We start from the raw sequence: 19,123 nt of genomic DNA, 5'->3' as shown, positions 1-19,123 counted from the left end.
GTTAGCAGTCTTCTGCTTATTTATGCTAGTTAGGAGGTGATTTCAGAGCCCTCAAATTTTTAGTACTATAAATTTGAAACTGACAAAATTATGCAGGGTCATTCAGCTAATTTCCAGTATTGGAATATGCAGGGTGAAAGCTGACTTCTAAAATTTATGTACTTCTATAGGAAATCCTTACCAGTAATTGTCTTTGATTTTCATTAATTTGGTTTTTGGGTTTTTTTTAAGTTTTTAAAAAATTTATTTATTTATTTATTTATTTATCTTTAGAGGGGAAGGGAAGGAGAGAAGTATCAATGTATGGTTGCCTCTCGAAAGTCCCCTGCTGGGAACTGGCCTGCAACCCAGGCATATCCCCTGACTGGGAATTGGATTGTGATCTTTTGGTTCGCAGGCCCGCACTCAATCCACTGAGCTATACCAGCCAGGGCTTGATTTTCATTAATTTGTATAGAATAGAAGGACTGGAAATCATCATGGTTTCCTATCATCCACAATGTAGAAAATTTATTGGTAACCTGGTTAAGGCAGAATAAAGTAAAGGAAGGGAAAATAAAGTCAAGGTAGTTATTTTATATCATACAGTATTTTTTATGAAACTGTCATGGCCATGATTTCTTAACATTGAAGACAAATCTCTGATAATTGGCGACTAGTGTTTTAGTGTTTTCAAGTCAGAACTGACAGAGAAAGCGGAACAATGCTGGCGTTCCTTTTTCTCTCCAGGACTTGATGTATAGACACAGGGTTAGGGTGGGATGACCAGCTGAGCCCTTTGGCTGGCTCCTTACACAGCTCGGCCTTTCTGGAGAGACTACCAATGAACACAGCCCAGTGGGCCAGAAGGCCCTGCTCGTCCCTGGAAATGCCCACTCAGATCTCCCATCAGCCTAGAGACGCTTTCATGTAAGCTTCACTCCAAAGCAGGTAACCAAGTTCTGAGAACCTGAAGGTCACTCTGACTATACCTCTAGGTGTTAAGCCTGATTATGAGTTAAGGGAGCCAAGTATCTTGCTATAATTGTATATGGCCAATTGGATAGCACTTCATTTTCATGGACTTGTTTCATCTAACTTTAGTCTTTGCATAAAGCAGTCAAGTTCAGTAGCAAGTAAAAAGTGCTTATAATGCTAGATTATTTAGCAGTGATGAATTCCTTTTGACACTTGATGTACTAATTTCAAAAAGTAGTAACTTTTAGTTATAGCAGAATTAGTTATCTGGGCAAAATTCTTACTGCAGGGATGATATTGATTAATGCATTGTATTTTTTTCTGTAGTGTTTTTATTGTTCAATTACAGTTGTCCCCATTTTCTTCCCATTACTCTCCCTTGCTGTACCCACCACCCTGCATTGTATTTTTTTTAAAGAAGGGGTTATATGGTAATTGGTTAACACTAGGAAGGAAATCACTGTGTTTAAAGCTGTTTTTCTGATTAAATACAAGAGTAACAGCAGTGAATGGAGTGTATATTGAATGGAATATAACAAAAATTTATTTTGAGGAAAAAGAAAGTTCCTAAATGCTTTGACAGGTTCTTGACAGCTACAGTTTGGGGCTAGTGACATTACACATATAAAGAAATTTACGTTTTGAAATGCAGTTGCATTATAGTAGTAACTCATTGAAAAATGTTCAACAAGCCCTGGCTGGTGTGGCTCAGTACATTGAGTGCCAGCCTGTAAACCAAAGGGTTGCTGGTTCGATCCTCAGTCAGGGCACATGCCTGGTCTGCAGGCCAGGTCTCCAGTAGCAGGTGTGTGAGAGGCAACCACACATTGATGTTTTTCTCCCTCTCTTTCTTCCTTCCCCTTGCTCTCAAAATAAAAATAAGTAAAATCTTTTCAAAAAAAGAAAAATGTTCAATGAAAAACATTGTTATATGTTCTGACACTTAGTTTAGGATATAAAACCTCTTTAAATCTACAATTTAAAATGATACATTAACTTATGCAAAATTACCTGACTTGAAAGAATATGTTGAAACAGTTCACCTTCTGGTGCTGCTAACCATTGGGCTACAGACTGGGTGCCCTAGGAAAAAGCTACGAATGCAACCTCAGGCCTGTCACTTCATAGAAAATCCCCAACAGGGGCAGTACTCAGCCTCCCACTGAAGTGGCCACGCTTGTGATTTCCTGTACCCACCACAGGCCTAGTAGTTATAAAAGCTAGGACTAAAGTTCATTTCAACAGAAACACCAAAATAAAAAGAGGAAATGGCTAGGAAACAGCATCTGTGAAGTTACTGAGGAAGGGGGGGGAGGGGGAGTGAAGATATGGACCTATGCCAAATTAAACCATCGTGTCCTTGAATTAGGAAGTTTCCTTGTAGCCAAGGGTTTGGATTTTAGTACTGATCATCTTAAAATATTTTGTCATTTTTGAGTTTCAACCTGCATTGGAATGGCCATGAGTCTTGCACTTCAGAAATACAAACTTGGAGAAGAATGCCCTCAGAGAAGTGGTCGGAAATACCAGGAAAGCCACCCAAAGCAACCACAGAGGCTCCTTCGGGGCTGGCAGGGCTGCTTCCGCTGGAAGGCTCGTGGTGAAGGCGACCTGCTCCCCGCAGGCTCCCTCCTCACAGCACTTCTAAAGTTGCACCGAACTTCATTCCACCTTAATTTTTAATACCTCTCTTACCCTAACCACGTAATGAGATAAAAGCTTCTTGAGAGCAGGCAGTGCCAGGGTTGTGGACACTTAGGTCATGCTTTTTGAGAGAATGAATATTCCTAAATGCGAGACATGGCAAAACCAAAACAGCTGAATAAACAATAAAAATATGACACAGATACTAAGAACTACTTACTTTTGTGTCTGCCCTTCTTTTTCTCCATAGCTCTCCTAGCTTCACACTCTACAGCTTCATTTCCTCCCTGTCTTCATACACTGTCCCCACTTTCCAAAGCGCCTAATATAATAGTGAAGCTTAGTTTTATGATATTTATATATTTAATTTTAGTTTAAGCAGATTTTTAGTATTTTCTAACTTAAAAGCCAGATGAATAACGCGACAGAGTAAAAAGATAATTCATGGGATGGAAGAAAATAGTTGCAAATCATATACCTGACAAGTAGTTACTATTTAGAATATATAAAAGACTCCTACAACTCAACCAAAAAAACCAAAAAACAATTTAAAAAGTGGGCAAAGGAGTGAACAGCCATTTCTCCAAAGAAGTTATATAAATGGCCAATAACCCCATGAAGAGATGCTCAACCATTGCTAGTCATTAGGAAAATGTCGATCAAAACCACAGTGAGATGCTATCTCACACCTACGAGGATGGTTATTATCAAACAGCAAATAACGAGTGTTGGCAAAGCTGTGGAAAAATTGGAACCATTATGTGCTATTGGTGGAAATGTAAAGTGGTGCAGCAGCTCTATGAAACAGTATAGCAGTTCCCTCAAAAATCAGCATTAGTGCATGATCCAACAATTCCAGTCCTAGGTATAGACTCAAAAGGATTGAAATCAGGCTCTTGAAGACCCTTGAACAGGGTCATATTCATAGTAGCAGCATTCACAATAGCCAGAAGGTGGGAGCAAACTAATCCATGCAAATCTGTCCAGTGACAGATGCATGGATTAAGAAAATATATAAATAAAAGGGAGTATTTTTCCGTCTTTAAAAGGAGGGGAAATCTGACACACATTGCAACAGGGATGAGCTTGGGGGACATTTTGCTAAGTGGAATAAGGCAGTCACAAAAGGACAAATATTGGGTGATTTCATCTATACGAGGTACCTGCAGTATCTAGTGCAGAAGAGTGCTTGCCAGGAGTTGGGGGGAGGAGGGCTGGGGGCTTTACTGCTCAGCGGATACAGAGTTCGGTTTTGCCAGGTGATAAGTGCTCTGGAGGAGGACGGTGCTGATGGTGGCACAACAATGTGCGTGTACTTGATGCAATTCTGTGTTTAAACATGGTTAAGCTGGTGTGTTTTATGTTGTGTGTATTTTACCATAAGTTTTCTAAAGCCAAATGAATTAATTTGTATATGTATCACAAGGCTCGAAAACCCATTTGGCTTATTTATTGATAATTTATCCATCTCTTATTTCTAAAAAATGTAGTTGAGACATTTTAAAGAAAACAGAACAATTCACAATTAAAGATCTGCTGAGTAAAAGACAGAGTACACTTAAATATCAAATTCTAACTAAGAGCTGCCCTGACTGGTGTGGTTCAGTTGTTCGGGCATTGTCCCACAAACTGAAGGGTTGCCAGTTTGATTCCTGGTCGGGGCATGTTGGTCAGGGTGCTACAGCCAATGTTTCTCTTCCTCTCTCCTTTCCCCACTCTCTCTAAAAATAAATTATTATTTATGTATTCTTAAATAAGTATTTTATTATAAAACAATAAATATTTTATAATAAAATAATATGTATAATAAAATAATAATATTTTATTATACATATTTATTTATATATTATTATACATATATTGAAGAGAGTGGGGAAAGGAGGCAGAAAGAGAGGTAGGGAAACATCAATGTGAGAGAGAAACATTGATCAGTCGCCTCTAGTATGAGCTCCACCGGGGACAGCGGGGGGGCGGGGACTGAACCCACAACCCAGGCATGGGCCCTGACTGGGAAACGAACTGGTGACCTTTCACTTCACAGGATGATACATAAATGAATGAATGAATAAATAAATTTAAAATAAAATCAAAGTTCTAGCTGAGAGCTTCCTGGGTGTGTTACAGTTCTGTCTCATCAAGCAGACCAGGAAAAAACTTTTTCCTATTACTAAAATCTAAAAGCAATTTGTCACACAATCCCTTAGGGAAAATAGTGCTTTTATTAGTGATTTTATAAAAGATGAAAGTAGCTACTACTGTTTGCTGTGTACCAGATAAGAAGAAACTGCTTTACGTGCATTACTGAACTTAACCTCATGATTAAACAAACTGTTCCCCTTCTAGAGACAAGGGAGACAAGATTTGGAGATACTAAGTAACTTCTTATGATGGACACTGCTAGTTGTCTTCCCAGTACCAATGTCTGTCCACTGGCTTCTGCCTTGCCAAAAGAACCATAATTTTGTCTGCTCCTTCCTGAAGCCCAGGAGCTAAATCTTCCTTTAAACCAGTCTGGTCATTGCAGTCCTCCCAGAGTTTGGTCTAGGCTTGAGGCTGGTATGAAACTGACCCAGTGAATTGTAAAGGGGGTCCTCTGGGTGGCTTCTTTGTCATTAAAAAGGCACCTCTCTTTCAGGTGATGAAAATGTTCTGAAATTACATTGTGGTGATGGTTGGACTTTTCTGTGAATGTACTAAACACCATTGAACGGTACACTTTCAAAAGGTGAATTTTCTCATATGACATATATCAATAAGCTGTTATTGATACTAAACATAAAACTAAAGGAATGTATGATTGGCAAGCCCTTGAGCAATGATTCTTAAACCTGATTGGAAATCAGAATTCCCAATAGCACTTATTAAAGTAAATGGCAAAGCATTATCGCAAGCAATTCTGATTCAGTTGGCCCAGATGCCAGAAAGGTCTTGGCATCTGTGTTTAACAAGCTCCATAGGCTATTCTGATGCCCAGCCAACTGTGAGAACCATTAGCTTTCCTCAATAAATATCCATTGTCTCAGCTGCTTTTGGCAGAAGCTAAATTGCAATTAATTTTACAGTGTGTGCTGGCTCAGGAACCTAGAAAATCAATAATCTGTATGTGCAGAAAACTGAACTTGCATTCTATTACAGAAATTGAAGTCTAATGAAAAGCCACTCCACATTCCAGTGAGCAGACCAGATTTTTTTTAAATGTAAGCTTTGGGCCACTTGAATGCCTGCCTGGACAAGTATACACTGAAGTGTAAGTACTAATCTCTGAAACTTGTTTCAGTAATTTATATACACATCTTATTTAACCAACTTTAAGATCCATATAATTCCATATATTTTCATCTCTAAATTGGTGTATGCCCTATAACCATGTCCTAGTATCTTACAGTTATAATTGGTGGCATTTGTGTCTTCCAATTGCAGGTGCCCTAGATGCAATGTAATAGGGTGTATTTATGCTGTGTTGCAATAGAAAATATATTCCTTACTGTAAGAAATGTTTGAAAAAGACAAATCTATTCACAAATAGACAAAAAGACAAATGTTTGAATAGAACTATTGCCTGATGGGAAAACTCCAATATATGAGGATTCTTTTACATCAGTGTATTCCTCAAAGTAAGAATTTTTAAAAAGCATTTAAGAACAAGTCCTACTTATATCTTCCTAGGCTGTAGTTTGGTTAAGTGATATGATTAAAGTGTAATTGCAAGTTAGTGTTGAGCATGGGTCTCAAGTATTGTAACTTTACACATTTTTGCCTCTTTCAGTGGGCTTTCTTCCTCATAAGAACCAGAGGTGTTCCACTAGATTAAGTTTCTTCGTCCCTTCTAAGTGATTTAGAAATTTGTATATCTTGGTTTAACCTTCAGTTCCCATTCCCACCCTTTGTAGACTATTTCATGTTTTTTTAAGTCTTTTAAACATATTCTTTTTTAAAAAAGATTTTATTTATTTATCTTTAGAGAGGAAGGGAAGGAGAGAAGGAGAGAAATATCAATGTATGGTTGCCTCTCGTGAGTCCCCTGCTGGGAACTGGTCCGCAACCCAGGAATGTGCCCTGACTGGGAATCAACCCAGGATCATGTGGTTCGCAGGCCCGAGCTCAATCCACTGAGCTACACAAGCCAGAGCTCTATTTCATGTTAAATAGTCTACAAACTACTTATGGAATTGTTGTGCTTAATTAGCCATTATAATAGTCCGTCTAATGTAAGGGTCATCCCAGAGCTTAGAGACTGTATAGGGAATATAGAGTGTGAATTTCCCTTTGAACAGCATCTTTTGCCAACTTAAAATACTCTTTGCATACTTGGAGACAATAGTATATCTGTAGTGTTGGCTAGGGTAAAAAACTTTGTTTTCAGTTCAGTGCCTTGTAAGGAATTCATTTTTAGTCTTTACTTATGTTGGTTGCTTTGTGGATTCTTAGAGTTGGTCTACACCCTTTTAAAATATGGACAATCCAAATTTAAAACAAAATGTTAAGAAACATAAAAACACACTGCCTACGTTTAAAAGGAAACATTGCTAAGCTGTACTATATTTAATACAAGATCAGACTGTTTGTGTATGTGTGCACATTTCAAGCAATGAAAGGAAATATTGAATTTTCTGCATTTTCTGTTTCACAAAGAACAACCTCAACGTGGGACAGTTTAACAGACTTGAGAGACAGGTATCACAGCTTTGAAGAACAACACTAATGAGCAACTATATAATATGAGAAACTGAACTCCAAGACATGTATTCCATAACTTCGATATTAAGACTTGCTATGAGAAAATGTTCTCTGTATCCAACCATAACTGAATAAAAACCACCTTATTTCTCAGGAGACATTTAACTGAGTGTTTGGCTGTATGCAGAATCCTGTAGGAGGCTCAACAGAAGTCCAAAGGGTCAATCAAGAAGGTACAACAATAGCACCCTGGCCAGGTGGCTGGGTTGGGACATTGTTCTGTACATCAAAAGGCTGAGCGTTTCAGTCCCCAGTTAGGGTACATACCTAAGTTGTGGGTGTTCGATCCTTGGACAGGGTGCAGACACGAGGCATCTGTCTGATGTTTCTCTCTCTCTCTCTCCCTCTCTGTCTCAAGTTGATAAACATATCCTTGGTTGAGGATTAAAAAAAGAAGGGTGAGGAAGAGGAGGGGAGGGAGAGGAGAAGAAAGTATAACAACTAAAGTGAGGGACTGCAAGTCAAGGCTGTGCCAGGCCCTTCTTTTTTGGCAATGATATAGCTGCAAGCCTTTCACCTCAATGGCTAGAATCCCAGGTCTCAGTAAATGTTGCAGATTCTCTTACCAGAAGGCTGAGAACCACTTCCTCAGGCTCCAGACAGCACTGGAACTTGACTTGCTTATGTGGCAACACTATAGTGTATTACAACACCAACTAGGATACTCCGTCAATCACATGATTTTACTGAAACTTTAACCAAGTGGGCTATTTAACTTTTTCTTTTGATATTAGCCATATTTTCTTTGACTTCTGGAAACCACACCTGCAGAATCATACTGTCTTCTATCAGCTTTTGCTGCTAGTTACTCTCATTAAAATAAACAAAACCACCTACTTTTGCCCTGGCTGGTGTGGCTCAATGGATTGAGCACTGGCCTGTGAACCAAAGGGTCACTGGTTTGATTCCCAGTCCAGGCCACATGCCTGAGATGCAAGCCAGGTCACCAGTAGGGGGCACATGAGAGGCAACCACACATTGATGTTTCTCCCCCTCTCTTTCTCCCTCCATTCCCCTCTTCAAAAAGAAATAAAATCTTTAAAACAAAACTACTGTAGGAACTCAAAGTGACTAAGAGGTATTGATTGATGTCAATTGAATCAGTGGTTCTGGTAGAAAAGAGAATGAAATCATTCATTTATCCTAGAGAATAGGCTAGGCATAATAATTGTAAGCCACTAGCAGTCAGATTTAAATAAATATCAAGAAAAAATTTCTCTATACCTAAGTCTGTAATATGAGTACAATACTTGCCTCTCTTTAAAGATTGTGAGGATTTAATGAATTAATCAAGCAAAGATTTCAATGAATATATTCAAAGTTGATTTGAGTGGGTTAGATTAAAAGGCTTTTAGATTTTCTTAGATTTTTCTGATTCTACTGTCATAGAGTTATGAGGCCAAGTTAAGCCTCATATATTGATATGTCTAAGAAGTAATGCAGTGTTTTCATATTATCCAATTTAATAACTCCTACTTATCCTCCAGGTTTCAGCTGTTCCTGACATATACCTTCTCTAGGCAATCCAAATGATTTCTCTTTACTCCTCCCTCTCACAGCATCCTTCTTTCCCTTCATAACACTGTCACAGCTCTTTCCGGTCCTACAGAATCTCAGTGTAGCACTCATTTAGTCAAATTAGTTTTCTTTGTTAAAAAATTAATCATAGCAAAATTAAATTTAAAACCTCTCTTAAAAATTAATCTATTACTAATGACTCAGCCACTCTGAAAAGCAGTTTGGCAGTTTTTTTCTTTTTTTTTTCAATTTTTTTATTTAATTATTTTTCAAGTACACTTTTCTATTACTCCCATCCCATCCCACCCCCGTGCTCCACCCCCTCCCATTTCCACCCTTCTCAGTTGTTGTCCATGTATCCTTTATATAGGTTCCTCTAAATCCCTCCTCTATTTCCCCTGAAATTCCCTCCCCTCTTCCCTCTGATCACTGTCTGCCTGTTCTCTATTTCAGCGTCTTTGGTTATATTTTGCTTGTTTGTTTGTTTTGTTGTTTAGCTTCCTGTTAAAGGTGAGATCATATGGCATTTGTCCTTCAACACCTGGCTTATTTCACTCAGCATAATGCTTTCCAGTTCCATCCATGTTGTTGCAAAAGGTAGGAGCTCCTTCTTTCTGCAGCATAAAATTCCATTGTGTATATGTACCATTGTTTTTTGATCCATTCATTTACTGACAGGCACCTAGGTTGCTTCCAACTCTTGGCTATTGTAAATTGTGCTGCTATGAACATTGGGGTGCATAGGTTCTTTGGGATTGGTGTTTTAGGGTTCTTAGGATACAATCCTAGCAGTGGAATTGCTGGGTCAAAAGGCAAGTCCAATTTTAGTTTCCTGAGAAAATTCCATACTGTTTTCCATAATGGTTGTACCAGTCTGCAATCCCACCAACAGTGGACCAGAGTCCCTTTTTCCCCACACCCTCTCCAACATTTGTTGTTTATTGCTTTGTTTATGATAGCCATTCTCACCGGTGTAAAGTGGTATCTCATTGTGGTTTTAATTTGCATCTCTCTAATAGCAAGCGATATTGAGCATCTCTTCATGTGTCTCTGGATCCTCTATATGTCCTCCTTGCAGAAGTGTCTGTTAAAGTCCTTTCCCCATTTTTTAATTGGGTTAGTTGTCTTCTTAGAGTGAAGTCGTGTGAGTTCTTCGTGTATTTTGGAGATTAAACCTTTGTCTGAGGTATCATTGGCAAATATGTTTTCCTATACAGTTGGTTGTTTTTTTATTTTAATGCTGCTTTCTTTGGCTGTGCAGAAGCTTTTTATTTTGATGAGATCCCATTTGTTTATTCTTTCCTTTATATTCCTTGCTCTAGGGGACATATCAGTAAAAATGTTGCTGCGTGAAATATCTGATATTTTCCTGTTTGGCAGTTTCTTACAAAGGTAAGGCATACACTTGCCATATGACCCAGCAATCCCACACCCAGTTATTTAACATAAGTTAAATGAAAACCTATAGTCAAATACAAATCTATATGTGAACATTTATTTGTAATCATCCAAAACTGGGAGCAACCAAATATCCCTTGGCTGGGAAAGAATAAACTATCTTACATCTTTTCAAAAGAACAGATTATTGATATATTCAAAATAGACACAACAAAAGAATCATGCTAAGAAACCAGACTTAAAAGGCTGTATATACTGTTTGAATCTAGGTATATGACATTGGTGCAAGAACAAAATTACATGGACAGAAAGTATTGGTGGTTACCAAGGACTGGGGAGAGGACCAGTGCTGACTACAGAGACAGACACAGGGGAAGTTTCAGGAACCTAGAGCGCCATGAGATATGTAGACATGTCAAAACTTTCATAACCATATACTTTAAAAGGGTGACTTCTATCTAGTGTACGTAAATACCTTAATAAGAAAGTGGGAAAAACTTTAAAATATTTTGCTTACTTGGTAGGTTTCTAGTATTCTTTTCTTGCTTAAGATATAATTATTGTTACATCAATTCAGCATTATCTTTGTTGTCATTGTCATGATGTCTGTCCCATGGATATCAAACTGAGCTCTAAACACTTAGAGACCCAGGGGCCTACTAAAAGCAGTCCAATCAGATGGCACTGATTTCTGCTGGTAACTGCTGGACTACAACATAACCCTCTATTTCAAAAATACACATTTATTTTATGGACCCTCTCGGAGATTTGTTGGATTGAGTCAACAACCTTTCAAGAGCCATGTAGCAGTTTCCTGACCAAGTTAATACATTTTTCTCTTCTAAATCACTACTGACTGAGCAAGTAATATATTTACAATAGTTATGCTTCAATTCTAGTTTAACTAACCAGAGAGGTTCCCAGAGACCCACAAATAATGGAGGTTAGTGACTTTGATGCTACCTAGGAGAGAGAGAACCTATGGGTTTGTAAGTGAAAAATGCAGTTATGAAAAGTAAAACCAGATCAGGGAAGAAAACTGTAGGTAGGTAAACAGAAAAAAGGGGAAAATGTCTTATTTCTTCCTCCTCTCATCTAAAGCAGCATGCTCGCCTCCCGTATTGTTTGCTCCCTTCAGGGTGTGGCTCATAGCTCCAGAATGCAGCTTTCTCAGCTGACCGTATTTATCTGCAGTATTTCACGATGACAAATGAACTAGCATCTGATTATCAGTCTAAAACATGCAAGGCCATCTTGGTAAACATGAAATTGTCACTCTTTTTCTAGAGTTTCCTATTTCAGGAACTGTGAATGCTATGGTCAGGAAAAGCTTCGTTTGGTATGAGCTCGGAGCTCAACTCAGCAGAAAAGGTAAATTTTAATGAAAAGAAAATGCATAGTCCTGGTAATATTCTTCAAGATTCTTATACCCCATACTTAAATTACTGAAAATGAAGAGCTCTTCAGCACTGATTTGTACAGTTAATAGCCTTTATTGGGCAGAACCAGAACTCAAAAAACCAAATGAACTCACGTTCTTAACTGCTTCTGCAGTGCCCACCTTACTGCTACACCAGAGCTTAGTCAACCTATTTAGCAATTTAACATTGACCCTTTCCTGCAAAATTATGGTCAGCTTCCATTTTGTCTAAAAGAAACTTGTAAATAGCAAATATTTAAGATACTAAGGGGATATTTTAGGTGTTTCTTACTGCTATGGGAGAGCTCTGTTAGCTGCAGATAATCTGATCAGAGCCAGGGATATTTAAGCCACAACCTCTAAATGAATAGTTTTTTGAAATCACCACAGAGAGATAGAAATGCTAAGTCACTAAAACCCCAAGGTAATGTTGGCAAAGTAATAACTATATGCATTCTTATTGGATGTACCTGAGATATGGGAAGTGCATTATCGATAGGATTAGCTACAGAAAAGGTGAGGGTGTATTTGTGTTCTGAGATGACCAAAACTGCATATTTTGCACTGCATATTCTGGGCATAGAGTACAAATAGTTCTTAAAAGATCAGACATGCCTTACAGATAATCTGTGTTTAACTCAACCAGGTTGTCTTTCCAATTTTTTTTCATATTCTAAAGCCACACTAGAATTCTGAAAACAAATCCTAGTAAGATCCTGAGACCGTTACAAGTATTATAGCATTTGGTCAACTTAAAAAGTAAAAAGTGGTTTTCAGCCTGGCTGGTGCAGCTCAGTGGACTGAGCCCAGACTGCAAACCAAAGGGTTGCCAGTTTGATTCCTAGTCAGGTCCCCAGTGGGGTCCATGTGAGAAGCAACCACACATAGGTATTTCTCTCCCTCCCTTCCCCTTTCTAAATAAAATCTTTAAAGTAATGTAGCTTTCAAGCACCAGTTTATTCTTTTTCAAAATCCACTCGTTTTAATCAATTAAAACACAAGGAAATGCAGTTCAGTGTAGGAACTCAGTATTCATCCATGAAGTTTGTGGCGACTACCACTAGGTGGTGCTCAAACCAGGCAATTATCTTAACCTACACAAAACGAATTCTGAAAAGGTGGTATCTTGTCTAGGTAAACTCACTTCCCAGAGTCTCCTTGCCCTTTCTATAGAGCTATTCTGTAATTAAACATTGATGTGGGAGGTTGGACAGTTGATCCTACACTAGCCAAGCCTACAGCATTAAATTTGCTTTTCTATCAGCCACTTAAGGGGTAGTTTTCTCATGAACTATAAAGAAATCTTTTAGTCTCTACAGCTCTCATCAATGTTCAGCTAGTAGTGTAAAGGCTATTTTACCTATTTTAGAATTAAAAAATTTCAGCGAAATTATAATCAACTTGAAAATTAACTGGATGCATTCCACAACTATAAGCACCTGAGATCATTTTGCACTTTCAAATGAGTATATATTGTAATCTTGATTTTTGGCACGTGCTCTAACAGCCAAAAATCAGACTTTAGATGGCTAAAGCATTCAACATTCTAACACCCAAACATTCTAACAAATGATACCTATCTCCCCCTTGCAACTAATCATTGCATACAAGTTACCAATTCATCAGTTCTACGTGTTTATTTTTGGCATCCAACAAATTTTAGCCACTTTAATTTTCAATGGTAACTGTCAAGTGGCACCAAGCAATATTTCCCAACTGGGCCCTTCCCCCTTCATTTACACTTATTTGCCGCTTGACCTCTTTAAACTCTAGGTTTAAACCTCCCGTGTGATGTTCCTTTATCCAACTTATTGAAAGTGGACCTTCAATATTTAAAGTGACAAAACACACTCAACTTCCAGTATCATTTATTTTTCCTAGAATCTAGATACAATTAACTGTAGCAAGACAGTGTTCAATACTATTTAAGCCTCATTTTAAGTTCTTTAAACTAGCTCATCATTTGTAAACGTGAATTCACATTTCAGTAAAGCTGGAAACTAGATTTGACATTAACAAAATTTACTTGATGTTAACTACAAAACTTTTATATGAAACACGTGGACTTAATATACCAGAATTTGGCCTTTATAGACTAACTTACACATAAACATTTACTTTATCGGTCCTAACCTATTTAGTGTTGCACCAGAGCCCCTCCCACTGCTTTTACTACAAGATTCCTCCCCTTAGGACAAGGTGAAAAAATTCCCACTCAGGAAAGAAAGAAAAAACCCTAACAGATTTATCCAATTCTGAATCATCAGCAAATATAACACCAGAAATAGGTTATGGGCTACTTTTAACCTAAATAAAAGAAAGTTACAGTGTTGACTGAAAAAACACACAGGTTTCTCATTAAACTTTGTTTTAATGGGTCTCAAAATTCTGTGACAGATTTTGGTCAAGTTGTTTCCATTAAAAAGTACTGATTTTTAAAAACTAATAACTTAAAAACTGCCACACACACAAAAAAACCAAATGGTCCACAAAACATTCTCCTTTCCTTCTGAAGGTTTTACGATGCATTGTAATCATTAACCAGTCCTTTACTATTAAACTTAAGTGGCCAATTGAGACAAACAGTTCTGAGACCGTTCTTCCACCACTGATTAAGACTGGGGTGGCAGGTGTTGGGGATAATATTCATTTAGCCTTCTGAGCTTTCTGGGCAGACTTGGTGACTTTGCCAGCTCCAGCTGCCTTCTTGTCCACTGCTTTGATAACACCAACAGCAACCGTCTGCCTCATGTCACGAACAGCAAAGCGGCCTATTAAAACAAATTGTGTATCATTAGAAACATTTGGTGCGCACACTCACAAAATTTCATTTAAGGAAAATTTCTAATTACATTAAATACACCATCCTTACCCAGAGGAGGATAGTCAGAGAAGCTCTCAACACACATTGGCTTGCCAGGAACCATATCAACAATGGCAGCATCACCAGATTTCAAAAACTTTGGGCCGTCTTCCAGCTTTTTCCCAGAGCGACGGTCAATCTTCTCCTTCAGCTCAGCAAATTTACAAGCAATATGAGCTGTGTGACAATCCAGAACAGGTGCATATCCAGCACTGATTTGGCCGGGATGGTTGAGGATAATCACCTTTGGGGAAAAGGGTTTGTGTTTATGAGTCTCAAGAGACAGTCAAGGCTCTCATGAGTAAATTAAAAACAGGACATTACTTAAGTGTTACCTGAGCTGTGAAGCCAGCAGCTTCCATTGGTGGGTCATTTTTGCTGTCACCAGCAACATTGCCACGACGAACATCTTTGACAGACACGTTCTTGACATTGAAGCCCACATTGTCCCCAGGAAGAGCTTCACTCAAAGCTTCATGGTGCATTTCAACAGACTTTACTTCAGTTGTAACGTTGACTGGAGCAAAAGTGACCACCATGCCAGGTTTGAGAACACCAGTTTCCACTCGGCCCACAGGGACAGTCCCAATGCCTAAAAAAGACGTGTAGGCCATAATTATCAATACCTCTGAAGGAACCGCAGCCACCCATAGGTTACATTCTGATAGCAACGTTCAACTTACCACCAATTTTGTAGACATCCTGGAGAGGCAGACGCAGGGGCTTGTCAGTTGGACGAGTTGGTGGCAGGATGCAATCCAGAGCTTCAAGCAGCGTGGTTCCACTGGCACTGCCGTCTTTCCTGGTGACTTTCCATCCCTTGAACCACGGCATCTAAAACACAAGATTGTCAATCACAGAATTGTTACCTGCAATTCTGTGTCCCCCCCCCTCAGGGTTTTTTTCAAAAATTAAGTCCCTTACATTAGCACTTGGCTCCAGCATGTTGTCACCATTCCACCCAGAAATTGGCACAAATGCTACTGTGTCAGGGTTGTAGCCAATTTTCTTAATGTAGGTGCTGACTTCTTTAACAATTTCCTCGTATCTCTTCTGGCTGTAGGGCGGCTCAGTGGAATCCATTTTGTTAACACCAACGATCAGCTGTTTCACACCCAGTGTGTAAGCCAGAAGGGCATGCTCACGGGTCTGCCCATTCTTGGAGATACCTGCTTCAAACTCTCCGACACCAGCAGCAACAATCAGGACAGCACAGTCAGCCTTTAAAAGAAAACAAGGCCATACCCTCCTAAATGAAAACTCTTCAAAACAGGTAAGACCAATGTATAAGACAGGTCCCAAGATTAATCCCTACAAACCTGAGATGTCCCTGTAATCATGTTCTTGATGAAGTCTCTGTGTCCTGGGGCATCAATGATGGTCACGTAATACTTGCTGGTTTCGAATTTCCACAGGGAGATATCAATGGTGATACCACGCTCACGTTCAGCTTTCAGTTTATCCAAGACCCAGGCATACTTGAAGGAGCCCTTTCCCATCTGTAAGGATTAGAATGGTTACTTAGTAACTAAGACTCACTCCAATTTGAAATTTCTTACCCGCCCCAACTTAACAGAAATGTTGCAGAGCAAAGGGATTCAATGCCAACATCATCTTGTTGTAAGTTAACCAATATGACACCGGAGACTTCTGGAAAGTGAGCACTTAAAGTCTGTCATAAGTCCACTTATTTAATCTTCGTTACTTTACCTACCTCAGCAGCCTCCTTCTCAAATTTTTCAATGGTTCTTTTGTCAATCCCACCACATTTGTAGATCAGATGGCCAGTAGTGGTAGACTTGCCGGAATCTACGTGTCCAATAACCACAATGTTGATGTGAGTCTTTTCCTTTCCCATTTTGGCTTTGATTTAGTGATGGTTTTCTCGACACCTAAATTGGGAGGAAAACTTTAAAACCACAGTCCCACAGGCTCTTGAACCAGCCTCGATGCAAATCAAAGGGCAAATTCCAAGGAGAATTATAACTGATGCCAAACTGGCCCAACTCTGGTCTCCACCCACCAAGTATGGGGAAACTCTGTCGCCTAAGTTCCCTCCCCCAACCCGAGAAGCTCGGCTCCCTAGGCCACGAGTAGATACTCAAGCGCCAGGACGGCGCCCGGCACACGGAGGGGTCACAGGAAGCAACAGTCCGGGGGAAAAGCCGTTTTCCTTTGTGCGGGTGACTCACCCGCCCGCCCTGGGCCGCCGCGTCCTCCATTTTGAGTTCCCTGCACAGGGCCGGCGAGCGGCCATCTTTCCGCGCATGCAACTGGTGCCGAGCAGGCGGGCTGGCCTCGCTGCCGGGGTGGGGCGACAGGCCCAGGGCGGCGCGCGCCGGCCCCGGAGCCGCCCGGCCACTCTCGGGGACTCTCCCCGTCCGACTCGGGCGCCCCACACCCCGCCAGACATGTGCGCCCGGCGGAGGGCCCCGCCGCCGCCCACCCGACGAACGCTAACCAGCCCAAACTGCCGAGACCCCGACCAACCTCGGCTGAACTATACCGACAGGAGAAAAAAGCACTCAGATGCTTTTTCTGAAAACTCAAATGGGCTAAGACTTCAGCGTAACTGGGCAGAGAAGATGCGGGGGGAATCGCACGCGGCGACGGGCACGGCGCGCAAGCCAGGCCTCAACCCAAGCACGAGGCTCATAAGGCGCCTAAGAAGAAGCGCAAGGCCTCGAACTCTCCCGCCCGCTTACAACCCGAAACTCGGGTCGAGAACAGCGCAGGTGGCTCAGTGGCTCGGTGGGAGGGGAAGTCACGCGAGGGCCGCCGCCCGCTCCAGGAGCCCAGGCCGCGGAAGCCACGCCCGGTACTCACCTGTGTTCTGGCGGCAAACCCGTTGCGAAAAAGAACGTTCAGGAGGACTACAGCACTTATATACGGCTCTCCCCCACCCTCGGGGAAGTGGGCGGAGCCAGCACACGACACGACTTTCCCAGCTTACCCCGCGCCACCTCCACCAGGCACCGGTTCAATCGCCGTCCCTTCCCCCCAATGTTCGGGGACTGTAGCTGATGTGCAGTCAGCCCACTGAAGAGCACACGTCGCCTCGCGCATGCTCTTCACGACCCGGATGACGAGAGCAGGGGGCGGGGGGCGGGACGAACGAGCCCAGGATTCTAGGTTACTGGGAGTTTACCGACGGTCCCTGGGATTCCCCAAGGCAAAGGCGAGTCTTCCTTTTGTATGAATTACTTGCAGCAGCAGCTGGGGGGTGGGGTGGCGAGGTGACTTGGGGCTGGGATGCCCAGAATCTTTCTTCTACGGTTTCTGGTTTAACTGCAAAGATGACTTCGAGGTTGGGGTATCGCATCATCCCGCAATACACCCTCCGTCTTCACCTTTGTCCTCTCGCAGGTCCGGGACAAACCTCTAGAACTGTTTCCCCTGCTGGGCGCGCAGCCACAGGGGGCGGGCTCCTCCCCACCCCTTAGCCCTCGGCTCTCTGTCGGGCTGAAAAGGAGTGCGAAAGACCCTGGGAGCCGGGACCGAGGACGTAGGGGATCGGGGGCGGTCACTCCGTGGTCGTGAGCGCCACGAATATGCTCCTGGAGTGGCCACTTGTCCGGTTCCAGTCCAAGCCATGTATCTGCTTTTAGCGAAGTCCGTTTCACTCCTTCACCCACACGTCCACTTTTTCAGTTTAGGATAGATTTCAGTCTTACACTTTGCTTTACTTCTAACTCTAGGGATTTTTATTTTTATTGTATTTTTTTCCTATTACCATTTAGCCCCCTTGTACCCCTCTCCCATCACTCTAGAACTCGAGTTTTATTACACTAAAGGGACCCTGAGTGTGTGTGGTCCTCCTGTACAGTTTTTTCAGTTGGACACTCATTTGATTGCAAACATGAAAAATCTAAAAAGAATTTTCAAATTCAGTCTTTCCACATGATCTCATGTAGAGACTGCATCAGCAAAATTATCCACCCAGTGTGAAACGTCTGCTTCTCAAAAGTCGCCTATACCATTTAAATAAATGGCTTTGATTTCTGTCGTCCTATTTTTTGTGACTGAATATTAGCATAAATCTAGGACAAAACTGGATGAGGCCTTTTGGTTGCCAATCTGTGCAGACTCTGAGAAACACTCTTGAAGAAGCAGCTTTTTTTTTAAATGAGCGAATTACCAGATCATTGTGTGTTCTTCCTTGTGTAGAGCATCTCTGAAACATCTCCAAGTCTCTTGACAAAGATTTGAGAGCCTACTATGTGTCCAGTGCAAACAAAGCCCTATGGCATGTACAAAGGAAATATTTCTTTTGGAGAGGAACCACAATCAAATTGGAAAACTAATACATAAAACAATCTGGAAGCATTTAAACGTTAGCTTACTTTCTTTCTCATGGTAGAATATAGTTCTAGTCCTAGCTACAGTTACTTCTCACAATCTAAATATCTTAGCTTTCTTGTTTTACCACTCTTTGTAGATAGATATAAACTTCTAAAAATCAGGTTTTTCTGTGTCTTCATTAAAAGTTTTCTAGCCTCCTCAGTTTAACTTTGAGATAGTTTTCATAAGAGAAACTAGACCACATAAAAGTTTCCCTGGAATACATTATCTTCTAGCAACAAAAG

The 19,123-nt window shown here is 40.8% G+C and overlaps 1 protein-coding gene across 1 annotated transcript; it reads right to left on the bottom strand.

Moving 5' to 3' along the window:
• Window positions 1–13,985: 13,985 nt before the first annotated feature.
• Window positions 13,986–17,446, bottom strand: EEF1A1 (eukaryotic translation elongation factor 1 alpha 1). The gene is made up of 8 exons (XM_037034280.1): window positions 17,364–17,446; window positions 16,252–16,429; window positions 15,857–16,036; window positions 15,462–15,758; window positions 15,221–15,371; window positions 14,873–15,129; window positions 14,547–14,781; window positions 13,986–14,445 (listed from the first exon to the last, which is right to left on the bottom strand). The coding sequence occupies exons 2-8, from the start codon at window positions 16,393–16,395 to the stop codon at window positions 14,321–14,323; spliced, it is 1,389 nt and encodes a 462-aa protein (XP_036890175.1). The 5' UTR covers window positions 16,396–16,429; window positions 17,364–17,446; the 3' UTR covers window positions 13,986–14,320.
• Window positions 17,447–19,123: the final 1,677 nt, after the last annotated feature.

Source organism: Sturnira hondurensis, unplaced genomic scaffold, assembly GCF_014824575.4.
Source record: "Sturnira hondurensis isolate 20B ecotype Veracruz unplaced genomic scaffold, ASM1482457v3 Scaffold0022136, whole genome shotgun sequence".
Classification (NCBI taxonomy): Eukaryota; Metazoa; Chordata; class Mammalia; order Chiroptera; family Phyllostomidae; genus Sturnira; species Sturnira hondurensis.
Note: the sequence above shows the minus strand (reverse complement) of the source record. Positions and strands in the feature narration are given on the sequence as shown.